Below are 26,301 nucleotides of genomic sequence, written 5' to 3'. Positions count from 1 at the left end.
TTGGTCGATTAAAAACTTCCTCCTCCAACGAGCGAGAGCGCTCGCTCCCGCACGATCGCTAGGGCATCTTCTCCCCTTCGCCATGGCTCCGAGGAGTCTCCTCGGCGCCCTCTCCCTCTCGCTTCTCCTCGGTCTCCTCCACTTCTCGATCCCGGGTAACTCCCCCTCGATTCCTCCGCTCTCTAATTCATGGTGTTCTTCTCGATCCAATCGAACGAAATAGTAGTAAAAATCCCTAGTTTTTGAGTAATTTGAGGAGAAACGAGTTCATAGATGGAAAAATCGAAACTCCGCGCTGCGATTTGGATCAATTTGTGTACTATTTGGCTTGCTAAGATGTTAACTGATTGCACTAAGATCGTAGTCCGAGTAGGGAGATTTGTTAAGTTCAATTGTTGATTATGCTTACTGTTCGATGCACTTTTTAATCGGATGGAGTAGCTTGTAAGGTTGCTATTTTTGTTGTAATTTGCTTTACTGGGCAAATGGAGGTGTGTGTATTGAGATGCAAATGATTGTCTGAGGCTTGTAGCTTATAAGTACTTCTCAGAGTTATAGTTATAGTGAGAAAGGTTTTTGGATGATATTTGTGCTGAGTCTGAGGGGCTTTGCCTTTTGTTTCGGAAGTGTTTAGCATGTTCATTTGTTCGGGTTTGTCATTTTCCAAGTATTACATGTGCACAGTATACCCGGAGTCTTGGACTGCTGAGAAAATTGATGACCATCTTGATCTATTAGTGTTCGTCTACGGAGAAGACGCTACTCGCTTTCGATCCATTTGGTGAAATGCTTCTTAGGAAGTATTTTTGTGGTTCTTTTTATTCAATAATTCAAATCAACTCTTCATTTGGGATGCCACGTTTTTCTTTCAGGTTGCTTGTTAGCTTCTTACAACTCTTCTACTTTAATAAGATACTTACCTTTAAACTTCCAGGAGCTATTGGCACTTTGGAGTCAGTTCCAGATCTTGAGAAGGCAATGTACCTAAATATGGAAAGTTTTCCTTGTGTGAGGCTTTTGAATCTCTCTGGTGAAATTGGCTGTGCTAGTAAGTGTGCACAATTTGTTTCAATTGTATTTTGAAGTTCCAACATTAATGTTATATTTAGTGCCTTTTGTATGGCTTCTCAAATAGCTTCTTGGTTCCTAGAAGCTGCAGACAACCATTTGGCAAACAAAAATTCAAGAGGTTTTACTTTGGGTGGGAATCTAAAAATAAGTTTTCTGGCCTAAAAGTACGAAAGCCGAGAAGTACAAGCTCCAATTTGTAATTTTTGGTTCTGTTGGGTGTTTCAAGTTTCAACGAAAAAGCTTTTAGTGCTATTGTGGACAAATCTACACCAATAACACATTTGTAAAAGCTCCAACTGGACCAAAAAGGTCCTTACTGTGATAAATTAGCAAGGATTAAATATAACTCGATATGACCTTTGATGAATAAAATCTTCCTATAATATACTATCGCTGTGAAATCGATCGCATCTTACGCATATTCGAAAATAAGATGATTTATCAATTATCATTCATCGTTATATTTTCAGATCCTGGCAACGAGAAGATCATTGCGCCGATTGTGAGATTTGGAAACAATCATGATCAGTTGGATCGTTCATCTGCAGTTTTTCTCCCCTTGGAACTGATGCAAAGTTTCTTTCAGAGGCATGGTGCTCTTGCTTTTGAAATCTCTTTGTACTTCATTTAGAACGGATTAAAACTAAAATTGTCATTTTCAGATCACATCACTATTTTTTAGCGGTTTCTGTTGATTGTTTTCTTCCTACTGCAATGGTATTGATCAAGTGAATCAGTCAATGTCTTCATGTTATTTCTCATCTATACTTTGTTACATAATCCGTATGCAGCCATGAAATTCCCCTCAAAAGTTAGTAAACTTCCGCTTTTGTTGTTCAGGGTTTCGAGTGATCTCGAATTTTCCAAAAAAGTTGCTGGCGTTTTGGTTGAGTCCAGTGGTCAGCAGAATAATTCATTTGGTCAGTTATTTATGTATATTCATCAACCTTGTTTATTTACATTTGAAGCTTCCATTTGTGACTTCACTTCTGAATTTCATGATTAGAGGAAATGAAAGTTTAAAATTTTTGACAATATAGGGTTCTCGCCTGTTGAAAAGTTTCCACAAGCTGATTTTGCACCATATAAGAACCACAGTTATGAATGGAATCCTGTTGTAAGTTAATTGAGGTGGATTTTACCTCTTACCACCCTATTGGCAAACTTGTGTTGTGTCCTGCAAAACTAAAGTTATTATAATGGTCTCTGCAAAAAAGCTCTAATGATGATCTTGCTATGTAGGGTTCTGGTATTATGTGGAACCGATACAACTTTCCTGTGTTTTTACTCTCAGCGCAGAGCACATTAATTTTGCAAGAGGTACTTTGCCTTTTTTATTGTGGTTCTCTTCATTGTTGTTTTCCTTTTGGTTGAGAGTAGTGCTTGTTGCATTCCCCCCTTTTCTTATTCTTCCCCCCTCCGTTTGGAAGTAGACCCTCTTTTGCTGCATTGTATGAGTTGTCGTGTGCAGAGTGCTGTTGGCTACCTGGTAGGACTGTAATTAGGGGCTTTTTACTCAATTCTTTCTGCAAAATCATCTATTTACTGCTTTAACATATATACCCCTGCAAATATGAAATTCTATATATACTGCTTGAAAGTGCAATTTTTATCAAAAACTCTCAAGTTTTGGTACTGATCCACCTCTTTGGTTATGTATGTGAATAGCTTGACTTATTTTTGTTGTCCTTCCAGATTGCAAACAATGATGCCGAGAGCAACAACAAATATCCAGCACATGTTGCTGAGTTTGACCTAGTCATGCAGGTTTGCAATTTAAGTATTTTCAATATGCCTAATTTGGCAATATTAAGATTTTATTAAGTTAAATAACTGGACTTCTCCACATTGAATTGACTTCAGACCACAAAAGTTGGAACTCATGATTCAGAATCTTGCCTGAAAGAACAGTCTTGTCTACCCCTAGGAGGCTATAGGTGAGTTTTCTCTCGTGTGTGAGAACATTCTGCATATATCTTTTGCCGTATAGTCTTTATTCCTTGTACTAATGCGATATTTGTGACTTACTTTATGAACTTTTCACTCAGGACATTTTAGTCCCTACATTTACTCATATATTGAAATTCCATCCTTGGCCACAAAAAATAATCTGAAAATACGTTAGCCTATTAATGATTTAGAAAATTGTTAAAATGGTCATTTATAGGAAGGAGTTGGATTATATTTTCAGCGGGAGATGAAATTGAAATATCCAAGAAAGTTCAGGAACTAAATTTTTATCTGAAAAGTTCAAGAACCAAGTCACAATATTGGGATAATAAGGGACTATCCGTACATCTTATCCTTCTGCAGTTTGGGTAGTACTTTTCTTTGAACATCTTTGTCTGTCTCATTTGACATTGGGAAATATAATAGTTATATTAGACTTGCTATTGAGGATTTGAGTCAATTAATTTCAATTTCTTTTATTTGGGTAATAAGAAGTCAAAACATTCTGATAAAGCATGTTGAAGCTTAACTGCTTGCAACTTCTTTATTCCTGTTCATTGATTCTGACACCTCAAGGGCAGTGTATGGTCTTCGCTACCGCCAATCAATGCTTCATTGATGAAACCGCTCAAACCTGTAGTAATGGCCATTGCATCCCTGGATTCTGCATCATTTTTTCGTGATCGCAGCCTCGGAGCTGATTCTCCCATATCTGTAAGTTAATTGTATCGAAGTACTTATTTTATTGGTCACTTTTGACTTATTGCTTGAGGACTACAAGGATTAATTTTTGATTGTTCAGGGGTTGATTGCTTTGCTGACTGCAGTTGACGCTCTTTCTAATGTTGAGGGTCTAGATAAGCTTAAAAAACAGGTATATATGATCACAGTTTGTTATTTTACATATACCCTGTTGCAGAGTCATTATTTATATATATAATCCTGTAAAACAGATATATATTATGTGCTCCTTGAAAGTGCAGTTTGTTACAAAAATACCTGTATTTTAAGTTGGGGATCATCCAATAATCCAAATTCATGGGAGTTTGTTTGTTTTGTATTAAAATAAGTTTTTAAAAGCGGTGTTTTTACAAGGATAAATATGTAAGAAATTAAACTTTATTTATCTTCCTTGCTATTAGATTTTCTTCACATCTGTTAGTAGCCATCTGTATACCTCAATGGACTAGTTTGTCGGTGTGTCTTGTAAGTTCATAGTTATAGCATCATTCATAATTGGTTTGTACTTTTGGAAATCTAAGGCTGTTATAGTTGATTAATCACATTGTGTTCACCACCCATTACATAGAGATGCATTTAAAAGAAAATATTCTTTACATTGTTGTAAATATTTCAATACTTGCCGACTTCTGATTAGTCCTATAGTAGTGAATGGTAAGGCCAAGTAATATGTTGATTTGCCTTAGTAGGTTTAGGCAGCTTATTGATGAAACATGTGAGGTGTATAAAACTATACTACGTTGTTTATAGTTATTAACAGGTGAATGACCATAAAAATATAAAGATTTAATGGACAATGTAGCTCTTAGAGCTACGTTGTTAGTTGCATGACATTTTATTTTTCTCAGTATAATGATGGTAGTATGATGTGTAATTCTCTATGATTCTTTTACCCAGTTTTCAAACATTTTATGTTTCTGCTATCGAAGTTTAATGCTATATATATCTATATGCAGCTTGTTTTTGCAGTTTTCACAGGAGAGGCATGGGGTTATCTCGGTAGCCGAAAATTTTTACAGGAATTAGAGATGGGTACAGATTCGGTGAATGGCCTTAACAACACATTGGTTGAGCAGGTAGTAATTAATGCGAACATTTGTAATTTCAAATTTTATTTTTACCCTTTTGAGTGTGTAAACCTAACAAGTGCCTTTTTGAAGGTAAATTCCATCAAGTTGTGCTTTCTCTGTTGCAAATTTTAATGGATGAACTCGCAAGTAAATTTGCAACACTCTAGACCGGGATGATGCTTTTAAGATCAGTGCTTCTGCCTGTGCTTTTTTGCTTAGGCCTTAAAATGGGATCCCACTCAAGCTTCTTGAAGCGATAAATAATAAAATATTATACATGGATGAACAGTTCTTAAAATAGATTTGTATACGAGTGATCATTGTTCTTCTTTAAATTGGTTTTCTGTGTTCCATTGGCAAAAGAAATTTTACTTGTTGAGTAATTCTGTATTGATTATTTCGACAGTGGTTGCATCCTTTGGTCTCTTCTCTTATCAGATATCTATCTGCTTCCTTATTAGTATGATTTTCATATTTTATTTATCTATTTTGGAAATAACTTTTTCCTCTTTAATTTTGTTTAGGTACTTGAGGTTGGTTCAGTTGGCAAGGGCTTAGTTCAAGGGGGTACAACATTTTATGCACACGCAGGAGGGGTGAGTATGCCATATTCTGGCCGCTAAGAATTTTTCCAATTTACACAGTAATATGTTATTATAAATGAACTTTTCTTTTAAAGTAAATTCTACATTTTACCTAATATATCTCTTTGCGTTAGGGATATTATTAGACATTTATTTTATAATGAGTGCTAAATAACTGTATTAATCATTTATATTTCTTAAATCTCCAGATCCATAGCCTGATAAATTGGAATTAAGAGAAACATGAATTAAAGAGATGACTCAGTAAATATGCATAGTTGGATTATGATAGAAAAGGGCAATTGTTGAGAAAGAAATATAAAAGATGTATTTACTGGCCCAAGAACACTAGCATGTTATGTACGCAATATAATTATGTTACTGGAATGAACTATTGTTGATGAATGGTTGGAGGCTTTTAAGTGATTGAGAATCCCATTTGTTGCTTCTGTAGAAATCATCTCTCACGAAAGAAATTCTTAGTGCCCTCCAAAGTGCCAGCATATCACTTGGTTCAGACAATGTCAAAGTCAAAACTGCAGACACATCAAATCCCGGTATTCCGCCATCTTCACTTATGACTTTTCTTAGAAAGGTTGGTCTAACTGAGATCTTTTTTAGTACTAACTGATAAATAGCTTTATTTATACTATTTTCAGTATGTCCTTAATATTGACTCTCTTACCAGAGCTCGTCTACTTCTGGAGTTGTGTTGGAGGACTTTGATTCTTCTTTCATCAACAGATTTTACCATAGCCATCTTGATGATCCATGTAACTTCGTAATCCATCAATCATTGACATTATACCAAATCAGTATTTCCTTTAAATTTCACAATAATGTGATAATTTTAAAATGCAGCAAACATCAACTCTTCATCAATAGCAGCTGCGGCCGCTCTAGTGGCCCGTTCTTTATACGTTCTTACAGCCGGTGACTTGCCGCTGAATCTCATGGCACTGAACTCTATAAAAGTCAATGTCTCATTGGTCGATGAATTAATAGGATGCCTATTGACTTGTGAACCGGGTCTATCATGTGGCATAGTAAGAAAATACATTTCTCCAAGCAACATTTGCCCGTGTCACTATGTTGGTGTATTCCTCGACTCGCCCCCTGACACACAATTTCCTCAATACGCCGATGATACTTCTAGATTTGTCTGGAACTTCTTGGCAGACAGAACTTCTATTAAGAGGGATACTTCGAGTTCATGTGCGGGAGAGTGCAGTAATGTAGGTGAGATATGTATTGGCGTGGAAATTGAGGGCAAAGGCCGATGCGTTAAATCTACAACCAGGTAATTTCTTTTTTTTTCTTCTCTGCCATTTTATTGTTTAATGCAATCGTTGGCTTTTACTCTGACAATTCTGGTAGTTAAAGATTAGAGTTGACAGAAGGACCTTCCTGTCATTTCTTTCTTTTTGTGCTTTCTCTTGTTTTCTCCCGCCCCCTGCCAAAATAGTTTTAGGGTTAAATCAGGGTTTAGTATGAAGTTGGTCCCTTGACGGTTTGTAAGACCAATTTTTCACTATTTCAGGTACGTTCCAGCCTATTCAACCAGGCTTAAGTTCGAAGACAACTGGTGGCATGTCCTGCCCCCAAATTCTTCCGATCCTATGGGAGCAGTAGACCCTATATGGACGGAAAGCTTTTGGAACACAATCGGCCTTAGGGTTTATAGAGTGCAGAGTGCGACTTATGACCGTATAATCCTCGTCGGTGGAATGAGCATTACGATTACTTCCTATATTGCAGTGATTGCTGTGAGAGCTTATCTAGCAAAGGCTGTGAAACGCGACTGAGATTCTCTCCAGCTCGACACTGGTAACTTGTAAGCAGGCCCCCGACTGTTGAAAAAAATTTCAAGAAAAACCGGCTTTCCATCTTTCCGTTTAAATTCTGTAGTTTTGAAATTTCCTTTCGTAAAAGATTCTTACTGAGCATCTTTTAATGGGCAGTGATAACTTCTCTCTTGATTACATATTATCCGTGCAAACTTTATGTAAAAAAAAGAAAAGAAAAAAGGGATCTTCATATGAAAGTTTACACGAGTGAACACACAAAAAAGGGGCGGCAGATAACAGAATGTTACAAGTCTCTACTGAAAGATGCTCAGTAGGGATTTCTATGAAAGAATAACCTAAAAAGGCGAGGGATTTGTACGAAATGACAAAAAGTTAGGGACCTTGGTATGTTTTGAAAAGTCGGGCGATCTGCGTATAAAATTTTACCTCACTTGGGGCCATTCTCAGTTTTTATAAATCGGAAAAGATCCATTCTGACAAAGCTTGCTGTTGAAATTAGTAGCAATTGAAACTCTGTATATCTGAGAGCCTCGGACCTTCAGATTAGATCAAAGAATACAAATTGTTTCCTTTCTTGTTTTCGAATCTTTCTACTTTTTTGGCAGTATGGGAGGATTCATTAAAACTATTAAGCTTTTGCGACCTGTCTCTGTAATGAATCATTATGTTAAGCCATTGAGAACTTATTATGTTGTCTGCAGGGTTCCAATGTATGAAATTGAATTTGGTAGATGTGCTTTTCTATTTGCATCTGTTATTTGTTTTATTTCTAAATGGTCGTAAATTCTAATTTACCCCCTGAAAGTGTTGTTTAATAGAGTCCGGCTATGCTGCTTTCGAAAACACCATTCATGTGGTGCTTCTAATTTTTTAACCTTTGGATCGATTTATTTGATCATTTCGAACTCTTAGATAAGTACTATTATTCTAGAGGGATCATTAAACCGTGGGGGAACCACTAAATTGTAGGGGGGATTACTATCATCTTAGTTCTGCGATCTTTAATTTAAGGATCAACAAGTCAGAAATACTATTTAAGGGTCAACAAGTTTGAAGTACCAGCGTCTTTATGCTTTGGATAATATGGTAGTTCTATACTGTTTAATATGTGCATATATTGTGCTTTAACTTTTGAATCTTTGAAATTTAAAATTTTTCATGATTCACTTCCCCCTAAAGTGCTTCTGAGAGTTAGTTGTGCGCATTTGGACCAAATAGATTGCACCAGTAATCCAACCCTAGTAAGTGAGATTTTAAATTCATAACTGTTACACATTATTAGTAAGCATTAAAATGGCAAAAAATTACAAATAAAAAAAGTTGACAAAAGCGACAAACTAATCCAACTCTAGAATCCCTACATATAATTAAATTACCAAATGTTTCTGGCCCGTGTCTGAATCATTTGTAGCAATTACCTACCAAATCTTTTATTAATTGAGCTCGTGGAGGACAAACGCAAAATTGATTTAGATTCTCTGGAAAAAAAAAATTCGATCGTACCACTAATCAGAGAAAGAAGACACTGGTTTTGAAGGAGAAAAACTTGTCTATGCATGTAATATTAAATTTGTTTGAAGCTTTTTTGTACTGTTTGGTGAGTTGTAGTTCTCATCCAAAAGGAGCCTAATGATAGAGTTTGTAGTTCTCAATAGGCCTTACTACGAGTATATTAATAAAAGAGATAATAAAATAAAAAAATATGATAATATAACTTCTATATGTATATGGAAATTGAACTTGAAACGTGGGATATCTATTAGTATTAACATAAATGGTAGTTATAGATATAATATTGGCTCATTAAAAATATTAACGATAAAAAATATACGTTACACAATAACAATAATATATAGTAATTTATGGGATGAATATATGCAATAATATTCTTGTTTTTAGTTGGTTAATTTTTAAGATTACACATATTATCCTCTGTGATTCTTCGACTCTTTCTGTTGTTTGTTTTTTTTTTTTTTCCTCTCTTTCTTATGAAAAAAAATATAGTAGTAAACACATTTTGTGGCAGCCACACGCCTCTTGTATCCAGCTCACTCTAAAAATTAATTAAACACATTTTGTTGATTTTATATTCTATTATACCATATATTAATTTTGTGAAAAGTGAGACGTGAAAGCTCGTTTTCACTTGATCTAAAAGTCAATGTTTCACAATTAAATATTTAACATTAGAATAATAATATAATCATATTTTTATATACAATAAAATTTAAAATAAAAATTTAATATCTAATATCACTGATTCAACCAATCAGCAGCGATCGTTGTGCGCTATTTTCAAATCGCCGTCGGTTTTAAACCTTAAAATATTATTATAAAATAGATAGTAAATGAATATTTATATATTATTAATATTCTATATATATATTTTTATTATATTATTTTTGTGCATGCTAATATGCGTGGCACAAATTGAGCGTTACAACCGCACTGTTTTCTGATTTTCTCGTGGGGCGCGTGGAGGCCACACGACGTTAAAGATGCTCCGCTACGGACGTCGCGACACGTGTCCGACGCCTCCAACTCTGTCAAAACTACTCTCTATGATCACCATTCAATTTTCCCTAAATTATATATATATATATATATATATATATAGAAAGTTCGGCTGGAATACTATCGATAATATCAAAAACTTAGTGTTACCGAGTTTTTTATCGTTAGATTTAATCATTAAATTATTTTTACTCGTTAGATTATACTATTAAACCAATAACTCACCCAATCTTATGGGGCCCACTTCATCTTAACCGTACACTTATCTAAGAGCCAAAAACCTAATAGTAGCAATAGCTTTGTGGTATTAATAGTATTCCAGTCTAGTTCTATATATATCAATAACAAAGAGTTTTCCGTACTATCAAGTTATTTTCGATAATATGGCTTTCAAATTGATGATTGGCTCCGTTAGACATGATTTACGCTATTAAAAATATTTAGAACCATAATTTTATATTTTTTCTGCATTATCTGGCTAGTAATCAAAATATTTAAAAATTGATAATTTTAATGACCGATGTGATGTGTTTGTAAATTTAACCGTATAAAATAATCAAAAGCAGATGAAATTTTTATAAAAAATTCTCTTCACTATTTAAAGTTTTATTGAAATCTCTGGTCTTAAATTCAAGTCTTTCATCATCATTTTTATAAGATTTTTATTTTAAGCCATTTATTTTTAAACTATTTGTTTGATATATAAATAATGTCAAAAAATTATAAAATTTAATTTTTAAATATTTTTAATAATATATATCAAGTTTAACGGAGCCGATCGTCGATTTAGAAACCGCATCATAAAAAATAACATAGTAGCACGGAGTTATCCGTGCTACCGATAATATAGTAACCGGACTCTCTCTCTCTCTCTCTATATATATATATATAAATAAATTTCGATCAACAAATAATTAATTTTTGATATATATATATTTATTTATATAATTGCATACATTAACTCGAGTCATTTTTTATGTTTTAAAAAATTTCAAAATAAATCCAAACTCTCCTCCTATAGCAATATAAAAATTTACTTTAGCATTTTTAAAATTTTTTTAAAAAAATTGTTAAAGTAAATGCATTTAACCATGGTCTAAAATTAGCAAGAGAGAAGCAATTAATTAATTGGAACTTTAAAAATTGTGATGCATCATGCACCTGCACTTTGCAGGATGAGAAAATTACGAAACTGCCCTCACTGTAGCTATTTATTTCCATAAATAATTCAAAACCTGCTGAATCATTAACTCCTCAATAATAAACACTTTCCTTGAAAAGTAACACCGCAATAAAACCAAAACATTCCCAAGAATATGGTGCTCAGGTTCTACTTCTACTTTTGTCCATATATTAATGTCTCGCATATTTATATTTTTTTAAAAAAAAATATTATTATAAAAATGGTAAATCAAAATCCAATTTATTAAATAAAAAACATTTGGTTTATATAGCAAAATTTTCGCATCACTTTTATTTACCAGAGTTACATGCGTGCATGTGATAAACCTGTGCACGAATTTTAAAGCGGGAAAGGACGTTTCCCTACGAAAGTTTTTGTTCATGCACTCGGTGTGATGTGACAAAAGTGTGTGTGTTTTTTTTTTATTATTATTATTATAATTTTTTCCCCAGGAAATCGCAATTATTATTAATATAATAATAATAAGCACCCAGGGGAATGGCATTCTCGTAAATGTATTGTAACGTGAATGGCAATTGCAAGCCCTCGCTTCTATAAGTAACGGTCGATAGNTTGAAAAGTAACACCGCAATAAAACCAAAACATTCCCAAGAATATGGTGCTCAGGTTCTACTTCTACTTTTGTCCATATATTAATGTCTCGCATATTTATATATATATTTTTTAAAATATTATTATAAAAATGGTAAATCAAAATCTAATTTATTTTATCAGTAGTGTTAAAATATATATAGCAAAATTTTCGAATCACTTTTATTTACCACCGTTACATACTGTGCCATGTGATGAACCTGTGCACGAATTTTAAAGCGGGAATGGATGTTTCCCTGCGAAAGTTTGTGTTCATGCACTCGGTGTGAAGTGACAAAAATGTGTGTGTGTGTGTGTGTGTTTTTTTTTTATTTTTATTATTATTATTTCCCCAGGAAATCGCAATTATTAATAATATAATAATAAGCACCCAGGGGAATGGCATTCTCGTAAATGTATTGTAACGTGAATGGCAATTGCAAGCCCTCGCTTCTATAAGTAACGGTCGATAGATCCCCTTCCCTTCCTCACTCCCTCACCAGCATACGTCTCTCTCGGAAAAATTTCTTACATAGAAAAATAAAAAAGAAAAAGAAAAAAGAAAAAGAGAGAGAGAGAGAATTAATCACCACAAATTAGAATCGAATTCAGATTCAAAATTAAGATTAGAAAAGAAAGAGGAGGAGGAGGAGGAGGAGGAGGATGGCTATGGCGATGGGTATGGGTATGGGTATGGCGGCGACGGAGACGGAGGAGGAGAAGCGGGAGCTGCTGCTGCTGGGGCAGCACAAGGAGAAGCACTTCACGGCGGGGGAGGTGGTGCGCGACGTCATCATGGGGGTATCGGACGGGCTCACCGTGCCCTTCGCCCTCGCCGCCGGCCTCTCCGGCGCCGACGCCCCCTCCGCCCTCGTCCTCGCCGCCGGTGCCGCTGAGGTCGCCGCCGGCGCCATCTCCATGGGTCTCGGCGGGTACTTATAATTAAATATTAAAATTATTTCTGAATCATTTTCTATCTTTTATATACCGAGAGAGAGACAGAATAAGTTGAACTGGAATACTATCAGTGGCAAATAAGTTTTATGGTCATTTATTTGTTTTCAACGATGAAGCCTTCAAATCGGCGATCGGCATTATTGAATATGATCTATACAATTTGAAATATCTAGAAATTAAATTTTAAATTTTTTCGACATCACTGGCCTAACGATCAAAATATTTCAAAATTTATAATTTTAATAATCAATATGAAGCTTTTTTATTTAACAGTGTAAAGATATTCAAATAAATTAAATTTTGGTTAGAAAATTTTTTTAAACTATTTAGAATAAGATCTACACCTTCGATTTTAAAATTAATTAATTAATTAATTAGGCTAAAATATTATTAATAGCAAGTCATTAGTGGCACCAAGTTATTGGTGCTATTAAATTTTCCGCTCTTTAATGAAAAAAATGTATAGTTTGGTCTTCTAGGGTTGAGTGTAGAACTATTATATTTACAAAAATATAAAAAAATTGCTACATTCAACTTTTTAACTCTTGAATTAAAAATTATAGGGATAAGAGGATAGTGAATTTTTTTTAGGATTGAGTAGCTCCTCTAGAATTTAGTGGTTCTTTTTTAGAAAAATAATATTAACTCAGGAGTTAGAAAATAGTTAAAAAGCTAATTTAAGGGNAAAATTGTTACATTCAACTTTTTAACTTTTGAATTAAAAATTATAGGGATAAGAGGATAGTGATTTTTTTTTAGGATTGAGTAGCTCCTCTAGAATTTAGTGATTCTTTTTTAGAAAAATAATATTAACTCAGGAGTTAGAAAATAGTTAAAAAACTAATTTAAGGGTTAAAAAATTGAAAGCACCGTACGGGTGCTTCTCTCGGAAGCATCATAGCTCTCTCTCTATATATATATTGTTATTTATTTATTTTGCGGTCTCTTTTATTGCTTTTTTGTAAAATTATTTACATTTTTTTTTGGCATATTTGTCCTCAATTTGAGAAACCACTAGTAGTTTTATTCTAGTAGTTTATGCAGTGAGTATTATACACTAAAATTTTATTTTTAGATATATAAATATTTTGTTCAAAATTATAGATAAAGCGTATAATTAAATGTCTAAAATATATTTAATATATTTTTTTTTGAAATAAGAAGAACTAGTACACGTAGAATTCTACACGCTATTATTGAATAATTTACTTGGACATCCAAATAGGCCCCAAAAGTTGGGGTTGTGGGCTTTGTGTGGGCTCAAACCCTTCTTATTTAATCGGGCCACAATAGGGCCCATCTGGACGGCCACGATGATCTGATCGGAAAGTTTTTTACACGTGGCAGGTATCTAGCGGCGAAGAGCGAGGCGGACCACTACATGCGTGAGATGAAGCGGGAGCAGGAGGAGATCATCAACGTCCCCGACACTGGTCCGTACACCGAAACCACCGTTGATGTACATCGATCCAACGGCTGAGATTTATTATTATTATTATTATTATTATTATTATTATTATTATTATTATTTGTGTTATTATTGTCATTACTAGAGGCGGCGGAGATCGGGGAGATACTGTCGGAGTACGGGCTCGAGCCGCACGAGTACAGGCCCGTGGTCAACGCCCTCCGAAAGAACCCACAAGCTTGGCTCGAGTTCATGATGAAGTAAGCCATTTGGTTGACCTGATCTATTTAGATTATATATGGTCCTTATGAACTGTTAAATTTTATATGATAAATTTGATCAGATCCAATTAATATATTGTATCAATAATTTAGTAAACTTTTGTGCTGCATAAGCATTGTTACTGCTTCGGTGAACAACTCGATTCGAAAACAATGCATCTCGCTTTCCTTTTCATCTTTTGATAATGATGTTTACGATTTGCCGTTGCCGCCACCGTTGTTACTACTCCCAGGTTTGAGCTAGGGTTAGAGAAGCCGGACCCGAGGCGGGCACTCCAGAGTGCGCTGACGATCGCCCTGGCCTACGTAATTGGCGGCCTGGTCCCCCTCCTGCCCTACATGTTCGTCCCGACCGCGCGGGAGGCGATGTTCACCTCCGTCGGCGTCACCCTCGCAGCCCTCCTCTTCTTCGGCTACGTCAAGGGCTGCTTCACCGGCAACCGACCCGTCCTGAGCGCACTCCAAACCGCTTTTATCGGCACGCTCGCCTCCGCCGCCGCCTACGCCATTGCCAAAGCAGTGCAAGCTGGATAAAAGTACATTGGTTTGTGTGTTATTTATGATCTATGGTGTTTGTTCTTAGCTTAGATCTTTAGTTGCATTTGGAAATGTGTGTCATCAGATGTGCTCCTTTGCTATGTTAAATGATTAGGTGAGGTTGGTTGGTTTTTTTATTTTAGTATTTGGTTATATGAATTTGCACATGGGAAGTGCAAAATTTAGATTAAATTTAAGGTTCCTTTATTATTGGATCTTATGATCACTTTTGCGAAGCATATGGAAAAAGGAACATTGATCAGAGTGGTTGATCTTTTAGTTTGGCATGTGTTAACAAAGCTATTCCTACTGAGAACTCTTTATGTTTGGCCTATTACATCATAGTTTAGTAGGTGGAATTAAATGTGTTTGAGATCCTTCTGGGGACAGCTTTTTTTTAACTCTTATTGAAGAATCACATGTAGAACTTTAGGGTGTCCCATGAACTTTATTTAAGTGTTTAATGGGGGAGCATTTTAGGTTTCATATGTTGGTTTATTAGGCATTTTCCTTTATGAGGGCCTAAACCTTGCTTAATCTTTTTGTTTTGTTCCTTTATTCAGTTATAATTATTATTACTTTCACAACTTGCTTTGTATGCAAACTTCCATGAGGATTCATCTTATATATAATTGCGGAAAAAAGGTGGATTCATCTTTTGATTTATGTCCTTATTTTTTCCTTGGACTAGGGATGTCAATGGGTATGGATACCCGAAATATTACCCAAACCCGAACCTAAATGGGGCAGGTTTACCTGAGCTAAACGGGTATGGATTTGGTTATGGGTATAGAAAATAAAAACCCGACGGATATGGATACGGGTATGAATTTTGTATTTACCCGAATCCGACCCGAACCCGACCCGAATCCAAACCCGAACCCGAATAAATTATATATATACATACTTTATTTTTATTTATTCATATAATATATAAAATATTTAATAATTTTTATCCTTTAGATCTTTATTTAACGGTATTGATTTTTAAAACTGGCCGGGTCCGGGTCCGGGTTTCGAGTTTTTGGTCGAGTACGGATATGGGTACGGATTTTTAAAACCTGCGGGTTTGGGTCCGGGTACGGATTTTAATTTGGTTTTCGGGCTCGGATTCGGGTTTTTAAAAACCCGACCCAAACCCGGCCGTTGACATCCCTACCATCCCTACCTTGGACCTAATAACTAGGACTTAAATAGCGACAATAGTTATTGCTAACGCTAAAAAAATGCGATCGAATCAGTGTTGAAAAACAACTTTGCTGATAAACTCTAACAGCAAAAGGAGCTAGGCTCAAACTACTACAAACATCAGAGGAAGAAGATGAAGTTGCAAAAGTTCAATTAAGGATGAACTCAACAGCAAACATGACATTGCATTTGCAAATTTATACTATTTCGCAGTTCTCGCAGTGGATGTATAATGAAGAGCTTGTAAATCATTACAGAGTCTCAGGTACCTGACCTTCTAAATGGTTGTAGAGAGAACTCAAAAGGTGAAGAATAAAGAATCAGTTGAGGATAATATATTGCACATATAAGTAGCAACTATCAGCAACATATGTACAACTGTAGCTGTTCTTCCTTAACTAATTAAGCTTTAGTGATGCTTGCTATTTATTTTGGTGATTCTTCTGCTTCTTAACTACTTCACTGATAAGTGAAGAGTAAGTCGCAAAGTCCGAAACCATTCCTTTCTCCCCTCTCAATTCATCAACATCTTTGACCTGCCCATGCTTGCATTGCCCATCCAAGAGAATATTGTAGGTAATATCATCAGGTTTAACTCCTATATTAAGCATCGCGTTCAAAAGCATATCGGCGTTCTTCATTTGCCCAATTTTGCAGAGCCCATTCATGATCACGTTATACGTCACGACCTCCGGTGTATGGCCGTTATTTTGCATCTCCTTTAGCAGCTTGAAGCCCCTTTTAACCTCACCCTTTCTGCAAAAGGCATCAATCACCATAGTGCAGGTTGCTTTATCAGGGACGAAACCGGCCCTTGTCATTTCGTGAAGAGTTCTTTCGGCATCCGACGCTCTAGCTTCTTTACTTAACCCCGATATAAGCGCTGTATAGGTCACTTCATCTAACTTAACCCCTTCAGCTACCATTTCCTTTCTAAGTTCTATTGCCATCTCCAGTTCCCCTTCTTTACAACACCCGTCTATGAGAGTAGTGTAAGTAATTTTATCAGGTTTAAGTCCTCTCTCTCTCATCTCCTCCACAATCTTCTTTGCCTCTCTCAAATCCCCAGCCTTGCACAGGCCATTCACAAGTGTATTATATGTTATCATATCAGGCTTAACACCTTTCCTTAACATCTCTTGATAGAACTTCACCCCAGCTTTAACTTTCCCTTCTTTGCAGTGCCCATCAATCAAAGTCGTAAAAGTCACCGCGTTTGGAACCAAACCTTTCGCGCACATCTCGTCGAACAATTGTTTTGCATCGTCTAGTCTACCCACCCTACACACTGACCTGATCAATACGCTGTATGTAAATACATCAGGTTCAATCCCATCTGCCACCATTCGTAACTTTAGATCAAACCCAGCTTCCAAATCTCCAATTTTACAGTAACCATCTATTAGAGTGTTGAAACTGACCGCTGTTGGTCGAGATCCACGTCGCGTAATCTCATTAAAAACCAAATTAGCATTGGTAAGATTGCCCAATTTGCAAAAAGAATGCATTATAATGTTAAACGGTCGCACTGTCGGGGGGAACCCAACATCTTGGATCTCGGAATAGAAGGCCCACGCAACTGCAGGAGAGTAGGAATGCATCAGACGGTCGAGAAGATAGGAGCATGCATCAAATGGCAGGCGGAGCTGATGCTTGATAGCCAGGCGTATGCATTGGATGGCATCGGAGATGAGATCAGCAATGGTGTATTCAATAGTGAGGGCGGCGAGGAGGGCTGGGTGAGGGGCCTGAGGAGTGGTGGCCTGGAGGGCAGCGGAGAAAAGTGCGTGGGCGGAGTCACGTCCACGTCGGGCCACAAGGAGGCGGATGAGAGGGGTAGTGGCAGAGGAGAGGCGGTGGGTGAGTAGGAGATTGGCCATAGACAGGAAAGAGAGCGGAGTGTGGCGAAAGTGGGGATGAGAGGAGAGCCAATGGAAGAAGGACAGGAGGGCGAGAGGAGGCAGGGAGAGGGGGTTGAGGGAGAGCAGGGAAACAACGAGGTTGGCGGAGAGGGAGGGGAGGAGGGAGCCAAGGGAGGCGTCGAGGGAGACATCGGGGGAAGCAGCGATGGCGCGGGAGACGGTGAGGATAAGAGGATCTGGGGGTGGATTAAATGGGGGAGGAGAGTACCATGGTGAAGCTACAGTAGTGGTAATAGAATAGTAGAAAGAGGAGGATAAGAGAAAGGGGAGGTGAGAGGAGGGAAACCTTCTGATTTGCTTTAACATGTTTCGTGGTGGTAGCAGGAAATTGAGTGCCAAAATGATATTGGAGGTTTTGACGAAGTGGCGACGGATTCTCGAAGGACGATTATTAACAAGTTATACACTGTGAATCCTTTGGCGGGTTAAGGACCTTATTCAATTGATTTGCATGGAGCAATAAGATCTACATGTAGAGGTTCCAAAATATCCTGCGTGTTGACAACGACAAAAGAAAAATGTAATTTTTCCGAGTCATCAGACAGCAATTCTATCCAATTACCAAGTTCTATTTTTTTCTTTTCTTTTCGTTTTTTACCTCAAAACCATCTCCTTGAATCTATCGATCTTATGATGTCCATGAATCTTATAGTCTCCGCAACTGAATATTGTTTACTCATAGCTACCACTCACTTCATATCCCTGCATCTCCATAACATGGTTTATTTGGACATTTAAACAAACACTTTATGTGCACATCTCCAACCATGTCAACATCTTCACAAACAGGAGGGTGTGTCCTAAACAATCCTATTTGAACGGTCACATCAAATTTAACAACATTAAAAACAAAAGATACCAATGAAAAAATTGAACAAAATAAAGGATTTAAATGAGAGTAGTAATAATCCTACATACTAAAGAGCTGTTTGATAAATTCGAGCATCAAGCAACCAAAGTCGATCAAAATTGGATCTTTTAGTCAAATTATCAACTACAGTCGAGTTATCCGCTTCGATTACGAATCAATGGTGTTGAATAAACATGTTTGAAAGGATCAAAATGTTCGAACCAATCATGTGATACGATCTAGTCTGTTAAGTACCTTGAATGAAAAGGGAGCAAAAATGAAACCCTAGAATGGGGGCGAGTGGATCCTTTGAATACCTGCAATGGCGATGGCGATGGCGAATCGGGGACGACAACGGAGGGGATCGCGCGTTATCTGCATATTAAACATCGAACGCGCCCTCGTTAGGTTATAATTTCGCAAATATTACGACGAAGGCGTGGGACAATGATAAGTGAAGTCGGTGACGACACACTGTAATCGCCGAATTTAGCCATTAGTCGTTGGCGAAGAGAGTTAATTTGCCGGATTCAATAAATTCTGCTGCGAAAGCCTATAAACGCCGAGATTAGTAGTAAAATGAATCTTTTTTTTAACAAATATCTGTGGCTAGAGCATGCTATGCTTAATTAGATTCTACAGTTTATTAACATGCTTAGATGAAAGTAAGAATAGATAGAGCAATTTCTGCTGAAATTGGACACCTAATTTACTCGTCAGCATATTAATAATTCTATTTTTTATAACTTAGTATAATTATAAGTTCGCTCACATAAAAATTCTTTTTCAATACTGCATACATTATTTAAAAATTCTCTCAAAGATCACTGCTCTTTTAATATGTTATAAACTGATTTATTAAGCTAGACTACTAAGAGAAAAAAATTCTATAAATAAAAGAACAATACGAAGAAAATCCAAATCATTTATAAGTGACGTGAACATATTTAACAAATCAAAATCGCTAAATTCGATAAAGAATAATACAGTGAATAGTGCTGAGATTCAATTAATCTAATTTTATCCGTACCAAAAATAAATAAATAAATAAATCTAGTTAATTATATTATTATATTATTATTTTTTAATAAAGCGGGGCACGTGTCTCCGCAACCCCTGCAACGTGGGACCCACTCCTCCCTCCAAGCACCACGTGGCACGCCCTTAAACTTCGGAACACAACATCACTCAGCGAACAGCCACTTCCTCCTCTAACCACCGCCCACCTGTACTTCATAAGTCGTGCGGCTCGCACGTGCACGTGTAACCCTCCGACGCTACCTATTAATGGCACCAGAAAAAAAAAAAAAAGCCTTTCGCGAATCTCAACGTACGCTGACCAAATCTGACCGCACAAACGCGACGCGGGCGCACCGACACGTGACAGCTCCAAACTCAGAAACGCTTATGTCAACAACTAATCTCCACGACCGACCTAAAACCCTCTTAGATATGCTTCCTTATACGTCTGTTGCCACGCGGCCTTGTGGACCCCACTGCCACGTCACCTCTTCACTACAGAAGTAGAAAAATTTGTCGGCTCATTCGTAACATTTTCGACGCCCTAAGACACAACAACTCTTAACAATAGGAATTATCGCTGCACGTGGTGCATCCGTACATATCGTACACCAAGTTCTGCATTTGATAATTACCGGTTGGAAAGCAAAATTTAATCTGATAAATATCATGCATAATATTTCAAAACCTATTGTATAAAAAATTAAAAAATTTTAAAGCATAACATCTTAGGCATTTAGTTGTCTCAAAAGTTAGCAATACAGAAACAAATTCTATCAATTTTTTTATATAAAATGTTCAAATTTATGAATTCAATAAATAGATCTTTTGAATATCATTAAGCATATTATTAAATAAATTAAATTTTGACACAATTTTTTTTTAACACACAGAGTGATACCATCAACTATAAACGGGCATAACCAATCTTAATTGCTTATAAATTGCAGGATTTTAGAAATGAAATAAACCACGCCCTTTTTTTTATGACAAGATCATCTCGTAAGCAAAAAATTATTCATTTATGAGAATTTCAAAAATATGCATATTTTTTTGAAATATACTAATAAACACTACTTAGTCTAGAATTAGTAAATTTTTTTTTACATTTTTAAATTAAAAAAAATAAAACTAAGCAAAATTGATAATACTAGTAAAAACGAATAATAGCATTGTGTGGGTGAAGTGTAAAATTTATACCTTATAAATAAGTGCAGAGAAGAAAAAAATACTTATTTATTTTTAAATATGCAGTGCATGGTGCACCGGGTGCATGCAATAATGTCCCATATAATAAAGAGAAAGCGACCCCCGCACAGAATCTTCTATACGCCTCTTCTCAAACCTTCGTATACCACCCTCCAATATTTTACTAGATAAATTGCACAATAAATTAAGTTCCTCAACTTTAATTCGAGTTTTTTAATTTTAAATTTTAAAATTTTAACTTTTAATAATATAAAAACTTACTAGTTACCTACTCTATCTGTGCGTGTTTATACTTTATACATCATCAATCTATTATAATCTCCAATCTATTTTTACATATATGATGTTAAAATTGAAATATGATAATATATATATAATATAAATGGGTAAAGTACCCAAAAAGAAAGAAACTACAACGAAACTTTTTTTGGAAAAGAGTTTAGAAATTGCAAGCTCAAAACCTCAAGTGTAAGGAGTATAGTTAAATTATCCAAAAGGTTAGGGACTAGTAGTGAAATTTATGCTCTTATTTTTGACGCTAACGGAGTTGGGGTTTCGCCATTTTCGCCATTGGTTTACTCTGAAGCGTACGAAGAGGGGCGGAGAAGAAGCAGAGGAGGAGGAGGAGGAGGGAGGAGAAAGAGGGGGGGAGATGGAGGAGGAGGAGGCGTCGGCGGCGGCGGCGGTGTCGCCGGAGCCGCTGCTCCGCCGCGCTCGCCCGGCGCCGGCGCCGGCGCAGTCGCGGGCNGGGAACGGGGAGGGGGACGGGGACGGGGACGGGGACGGGGACGGCGTGGCCCATCAGAGCTGGTGCGGGAGACCGCGGCGCTCCAGCTCCAGGAGCGTCGCGCCGAGTGGGCCTACTCGCGCCCCGTCGTGGCACTCGACATCGCCTGGAACCTCGCCTTCGCCGCCTTGTCCGCGGCGGTGCTCGTCGCCACGGCCGCGGAGCGGCCCCACACCCCGGTTAGATTTTGGATCGCGGGGTACGGGGTCCAGTGCCTCGTCCATGTGGGCCTCGTGTGGGCCGAGTATCGGCGGAGGCGGCTTGCGAGGAGGCATCGCAGGGTGGAGGAAGGCGAACACGGCAGCGGCGGTGGAGGTGGTGGTGGTGGGGAGAGGGCGTCGTCAGAGTCGTCGGAGGGGACCGATAGCGAGGAGGATGGGGATGAGGCTGATGGGGAGCAGAGAAACAGGTATGGAGTTGAGCTCTTATGATTTGGAATTAGAATTAGCTTTGATTTGATGATAATTTTGTGTTTAGGTGTTCTAGGGTTTAGCAATTGCTGTTAGATTTCAATCAAAATTCGACCTTTGCAATTGTTTATAGGTTCATATGAAACATTACTATCTTGGATGTAGTGTATACCTAATTGCATATGCTTTTCCTTTGATGTATTGGTAGTTATTCCATATAATATATTTGTACTTGTCTTAGTATGTTCACTATGATGATACTTGATAGTTGTAGTATGTGAGACGGTGAGTTTACTCATAGGGCCTGTTTGGTTCCTGATTTGTAGTATTCCGGTAACCCTCCATGTTTCTATTGAAAATACTCAAATCATTACCATTTAACTCAAGTGGGATAGTTGTGAAAGGTGTTAGTGAAATAGTGAAATCATCGTAGATTCCCAACTTACAGAAATACTAGATTATTATGGATTAGGAAGTATTCTCATTTCATGCTTAATGAGAATCATTAATGGTCCATTAATCAGAATATGATAGTTCCTAACAACCTCCCAACCCAAGTGGCTTGATAAATTAGTAACAAACTCGCCATTCCAAATATATTACATATGAAGCACTTGGAGTATTACAAATCTTGAACCAAACGGCCCCTTAGAAAAGTCCGAGGAACCACTCTCTACTCAAGACAATGTTATTGTCTATTTTATGCATTCAAGTTTCCTGTAATCACTATTGTAATCTTAGACAGTTTTGTGTTACTTAACATTTATACTTAAATGTCTGGTTACAAGGACAGTGTTTTACTAAACTATCTCATCATTTTCCTTTGGTTCCTTAGTGGGGCTTGTGAATTTCTGGAGCCAGACCTGGTTGATGGGACACTGTACTTTTTGTTCTTTAACTTTTTTATACCCTGGCAAATACAGTACTTTCCATCCTCATCTTTGGAAACGTTTTATGGCATGCATTTTCGATTGCTTTGATTAGGAAGCTGCACTTTTACAGTTTGAGTTAGACATATAAACCATGACTGAATTTCAGAACTCAATAAAGACGAAAATTAATATCTTCATTAGATAATGATCACTATGGTATATTATGTACTCAAGAATTCAAGGTCATATATACTAACATGGTGTAATAAATTTTTCTTTTGACTTCGAGGCATGCCTTTGTGGCTTTTTGTAGGTACTGCATACGTTCTAAACTTTGTTCTGTTAATGCCTCTGATGTTGATCCCTCTTACCTTGGTAATAAGGAGAAGCCTTAGAAGAACTATAATAAGAAGTAATGGCAGGACAACAGCACATACTTCTCAGTGCAATTCGAGTCAATTGTAGCAAATTAAATTATAGTAGATGCAAATTTGACAAGGTCATTCTTTCTTTTGGGTTTTGAAACAACTGTGAACTCCTAAGATTTAGTCTACATCTACATCATGCACACAAAATGATGTTGGCCCTATTCTAATATACTCTGGCTGATGCAATAAAAGTCAGCATTTCTATTCTTTTGAGCATGTAGTAGGTAAATAATTCTATTGCATACTTTTCAAAAGGACTGTTTATATCATAATTACTTCTGTACAAGCTACCATCTTGTGCTTACTTTGGTTTGTCGGGTTGTTGTATATGGTACCATCAGCTCTTCTTACTCAAAAAAGGTGTCCTGTCTAGGGATTCTAATTATAGAACCCAAACCTATCAAAGTGAAATAAATTAGTATCTTGTGCTTGACCAAAATTATGTTATTCTGCTACTTTGTGCCCATGAATTGTGGTTTAAGTAGATCAAGGAAAGACTACAAACAAGTTTGTGGTTCTCTGATCTCCATCTTTCTGGTCACCGGAACTGACTTTTTACTCACCATATAGAATTCTAATTATTGATTTTATTTCTCTTTAACCTGTTTATTTCTGATTATTACTGGTGTTTCCCACAGTATTGCCAAACGATGTGAATCCCTTAATACGATGGTTTCCTTCTTCTGGTGGATCATTGGCTTTTATTGGGTGGTTTCTGGTGGCGAAGCACTCATGCAAGATGCGCCAAAGCTGTACTGGTATGGTAATCAGCATGTTGCATGATAAATTACTTATTGCATGTATTTCTTGTTCATGTTGAGAGCCTAACTGTGCTGGCAACATTCTTCCTTATGCACTGTAGTCACTTCTCTCTAATTTTCTTTCCTTTTTTTTAAAAAAAGTTTTAGACAGTTTTCTTTTGTTTCGCCCACAAAAACTGATTATTGTATGTACCTAAAAGCCTTCAAAGGAAATATTTAGGGACTGAACCTATAGAAGTTGTTGTTATAGTTGTCATTAGGAATTTTTTAAGTAATGTAGATGCTTTGGGTCTTTGTTTTTTTTTTTTTTTTTTGAGAGATAGGTAGCACGCTACCCGCTTCGTTTATTTCATTTAGAAATAAACTTAGCTGAAAATGTGAATCAACTAGGATTCGAACTTGGGACCTCGGGTACCAACCACCAAGCCCTTTGCCACTTGCTCTAGGGACGGTCGGTGCTTTGGTTCTTTGTTAAATCTAATAGTCTCAATAATTAGAAAGAATTGAAGAATATTTATTCTTGTGCATAAATTGTAATTGATTTTCTAGAGTTGGTTTAATATCTGTTTGATATAGTTTTTTGCTATGTTCTTTTATTTTATTACATTCCCAACTAGCATTGGTTAGCAACCCATGATTGTATGTACACAACTACCTAATAGTGTACTTCACGATGGCTTTGTGCAGGTTGACTGTAATCTTTCTAGCATTTGATGTATTCTTTGCTATCTTTTGCGTTGCATTGGCCTGTTTTATCGGGATCGCACTCTGTTGCTGCTTGCCTTGTATCATTGCAATTCTTTATGCTGTCGCAGGACAGGTAAAAGTGAGAAGTTTAAAGAAAAAAGATATAATCCCTTCATAGAGTAATGTAACCATCACTTAATTTCACTGGCTTTTGCCACTAATAAAACAGGAAGGTGCATCGGACGCCGATATTAGCATCCTTCCAAGATACAAATATGCAGAGTCTGTAGACAATGGGGAGAAGGGTAGTGAGGAAGGATTAATGATCCCAATTCTAAATAATAGTGGAACTTCAACTAGCGAACGTGTTCTTCTTCGTGAGGATGCGGTAAATTCTCTTTCACTCTTAATACCTCAACTTTTTCTGTTCACTATCACTCTTAACTTATATTTATTTTATGCTGAGAAATTTCTCTCCACTCATAATTATTGTTCAAGTGTTGCTTTGAGCCTCTATTGTACTGTTAAATTTCAGAATTTCGGAACTTAAATAGTCTCTGTATGATTTTTGCCAGAGTATTCTGTAACTTATTGAAAAGTCCGAGTTCCATGAGCACCAATAGCCACAGAGCTTCCAGAAAAAGTGCTTTTGAACGAAATTTTATTTTGCCTGACTTTCCACTTTTTCCTTTTCCCCTGCCCTTTTTCTAGGAATGTTGTATCTGTCTAACTCCATATGAAGATGGAGTGGAGCTCCAAGCACTCCCCTGCAACCACCACTTCCACTCATCATGCATCACCAAATGGCTTCGGATCAACGCCACGTGCCCGCTTTGCAAGTACAACATACTGAAGGGCTCTGATTCTGTCTAGGCTCTGATTCTGTCTAACAGCTCAAAATCAACATTACCATCCTTTTTTTGTTTTTCTCTGTTTTAAGCTTGTGATGTACATAAGAATGCATGAAATAGTGAAGCAGGTTTCTAGCTCTTTCCAGAAGCTGCTTTAGAACCATTACATAAGAGGCTTCAGAGTTGTTTGCTTATTGAAGAAAATGTATCTTTGCTGTTCCCTGTGTGATAAGAACATTTGGCCTTGTAAGAGGGCCAGCTTTCTATCTATAAAGTATATATATAATCAAATGTTGGACTTGTTCAGTTTCTTTTACTGTTTACTCTCTCTCTCTCTCTCTCTCGCTCAAAGAAAAGTTATTGTCTACAGTGGCTGGATCATGTCAGTGTCATTATCAATTATCAATCATTCATCTCATTCAATGATTTTAAATTAAAACGCCGTCCTGCGGAGTAGGCAATGACGATCGAAAGATGAGATAAGATGGATGAATAGGGATGATATGTGCGAGATTATTAGATTTTAATATAAGAAAAATCTATGTTTATTTGTTTGATTAAAATTAAAATAAATTAAGCATCAAGAAAGTACCAATAAGAAGGAAAAAAAAAAAAAAAAAA

At 36.7% G+C, this 26,301-nt stretch overlaps 4 protein-coding genes across 7 annotated transcripts; 3 read left to right on the top strand and 1 right to left on the bottom strand.

Annotated features, from left to right (window-relative positions):
* Positions 1 to 7,962, top strand: LOC109725738 (nicastrin). Its single transcript, XM_020255063.1, has 16 exons — positions 1 to 155; positions 935 to 1,048; positions 1,542 to 1,659; positions 1,912 to 1,991; positions 2,112 to 2,188; positions 2,314 to 2,391; positions 2,767 to 2,838; positions 2,935 to 3,008; positions 3,603 to 3,735; positions 3,824 to 3,895; positions 4,719 to 4,838; positions 5,357 to 5,428; positions 5,871 to 6,011; positions 6,105 to 6,189; positions 6,278 to 6,716; positions 6,957 to 7,962. Exons 1-16 carry the CDS (start codon positions 83 to 85, stop codon positions 7,219 to 7,221), a joined length of 2,013 nt encoding a protein of 670 aa, XP_020110652.1. The 5' UTR covers positions 1 to 82; the 3' UTR covers positions 7,222 to 7,962.
* LOC109725606 (vacuolar iron transporter 1.2) lies at positions 12,092 to 14,692 on the top strand. Its single transcript, XM_020254845.1, has 4 exons — positions 12,092 to 12,444; positions 13,817 to 13,902; positions 14,023 to 14,137; positions 14,392 to 14,692. Exons 1-4 carry the CDS (start codon positions 12,176 to 12,178, stop codon positions 14,690 to 14,692), a joined length of 771 nt encoding a protein of 256 aa, XP_020110434.1. The 5' UTR covers positions 12,092 to 12,175.
* LOC109725662 (putative pentatricopeptide repeat-containing protein At1g09680) lies at positions 16,044 to 19,148 on the bottom strand. Of its 4 annotated transcripts, XM_020254934.1 has the most exons (3): positions 18,973 to 19,148; positions 18,404 to 18,507; positions 16,044 to 18,296 (listed from the first exon to the last, which is right to left on the bottom strand). In XM_020254934.1, exon 3 carries the CDS (start codon positions 18,109 to 18,111, stop codon positions 16,306 to 16,308), a length of 1,806 nt encoding a protein of 601 aa, XP_020110523.1. In that variant the 5' UTR covers positions 18,112 to 18,296; positions 18,404 to 18,507; positions 18,973 to 19,148; the 3' UTR covers positions 16,044 to 16,305. The 4 variants fall into 4 exon arrangements, with proteins under 4 accessions (XP_020110523.1, XP_020110521.1, XP_020110522.1 ...); XM_020254932.1 differs by having other exon boundaries at positions 16,044 to 18,615; XM_020254933.1 differs by having other exon boundaries at positions 16,044 to 18,507.
* On the top strand, positions 21,602 to 25,980 carry LOC109725605 (E3 ubiquitin protein ligase RIE1-like; the record flags this gene model as incomplete). Its single annotated transcript, XM_020254844.1, has 5 exons — positions 21,602 to 22,080; positions 24,020 to 24,139; positions 24,830 to 24,962; positions 25,059 to 25,217; positions 25,541 to 25,980. Coding segments are annotated over 5 exons (1,053 nt in total), but the record flags the coding sequence as incomplete, so codon positions are not given.

The sequence above is a fragment of the Ananas comosus genome, linkage group 20, assembly GCF_001540865.1.
Source record: "Ananas comosus cultivar F153 linkage group 20, ASM154086v1, whole genome shotgun sequence".
Taxonomy (NCBI): domain Eukaryota; kingdom Viridiplantae; phylum Streptophyta; class Magnoliopsida; order Poales; family Bromeliaceae; genus Ananas; species Ananas comosus.
This window is presented reverse-complemented; position numbering and strand designations above follow the sequence as displayed.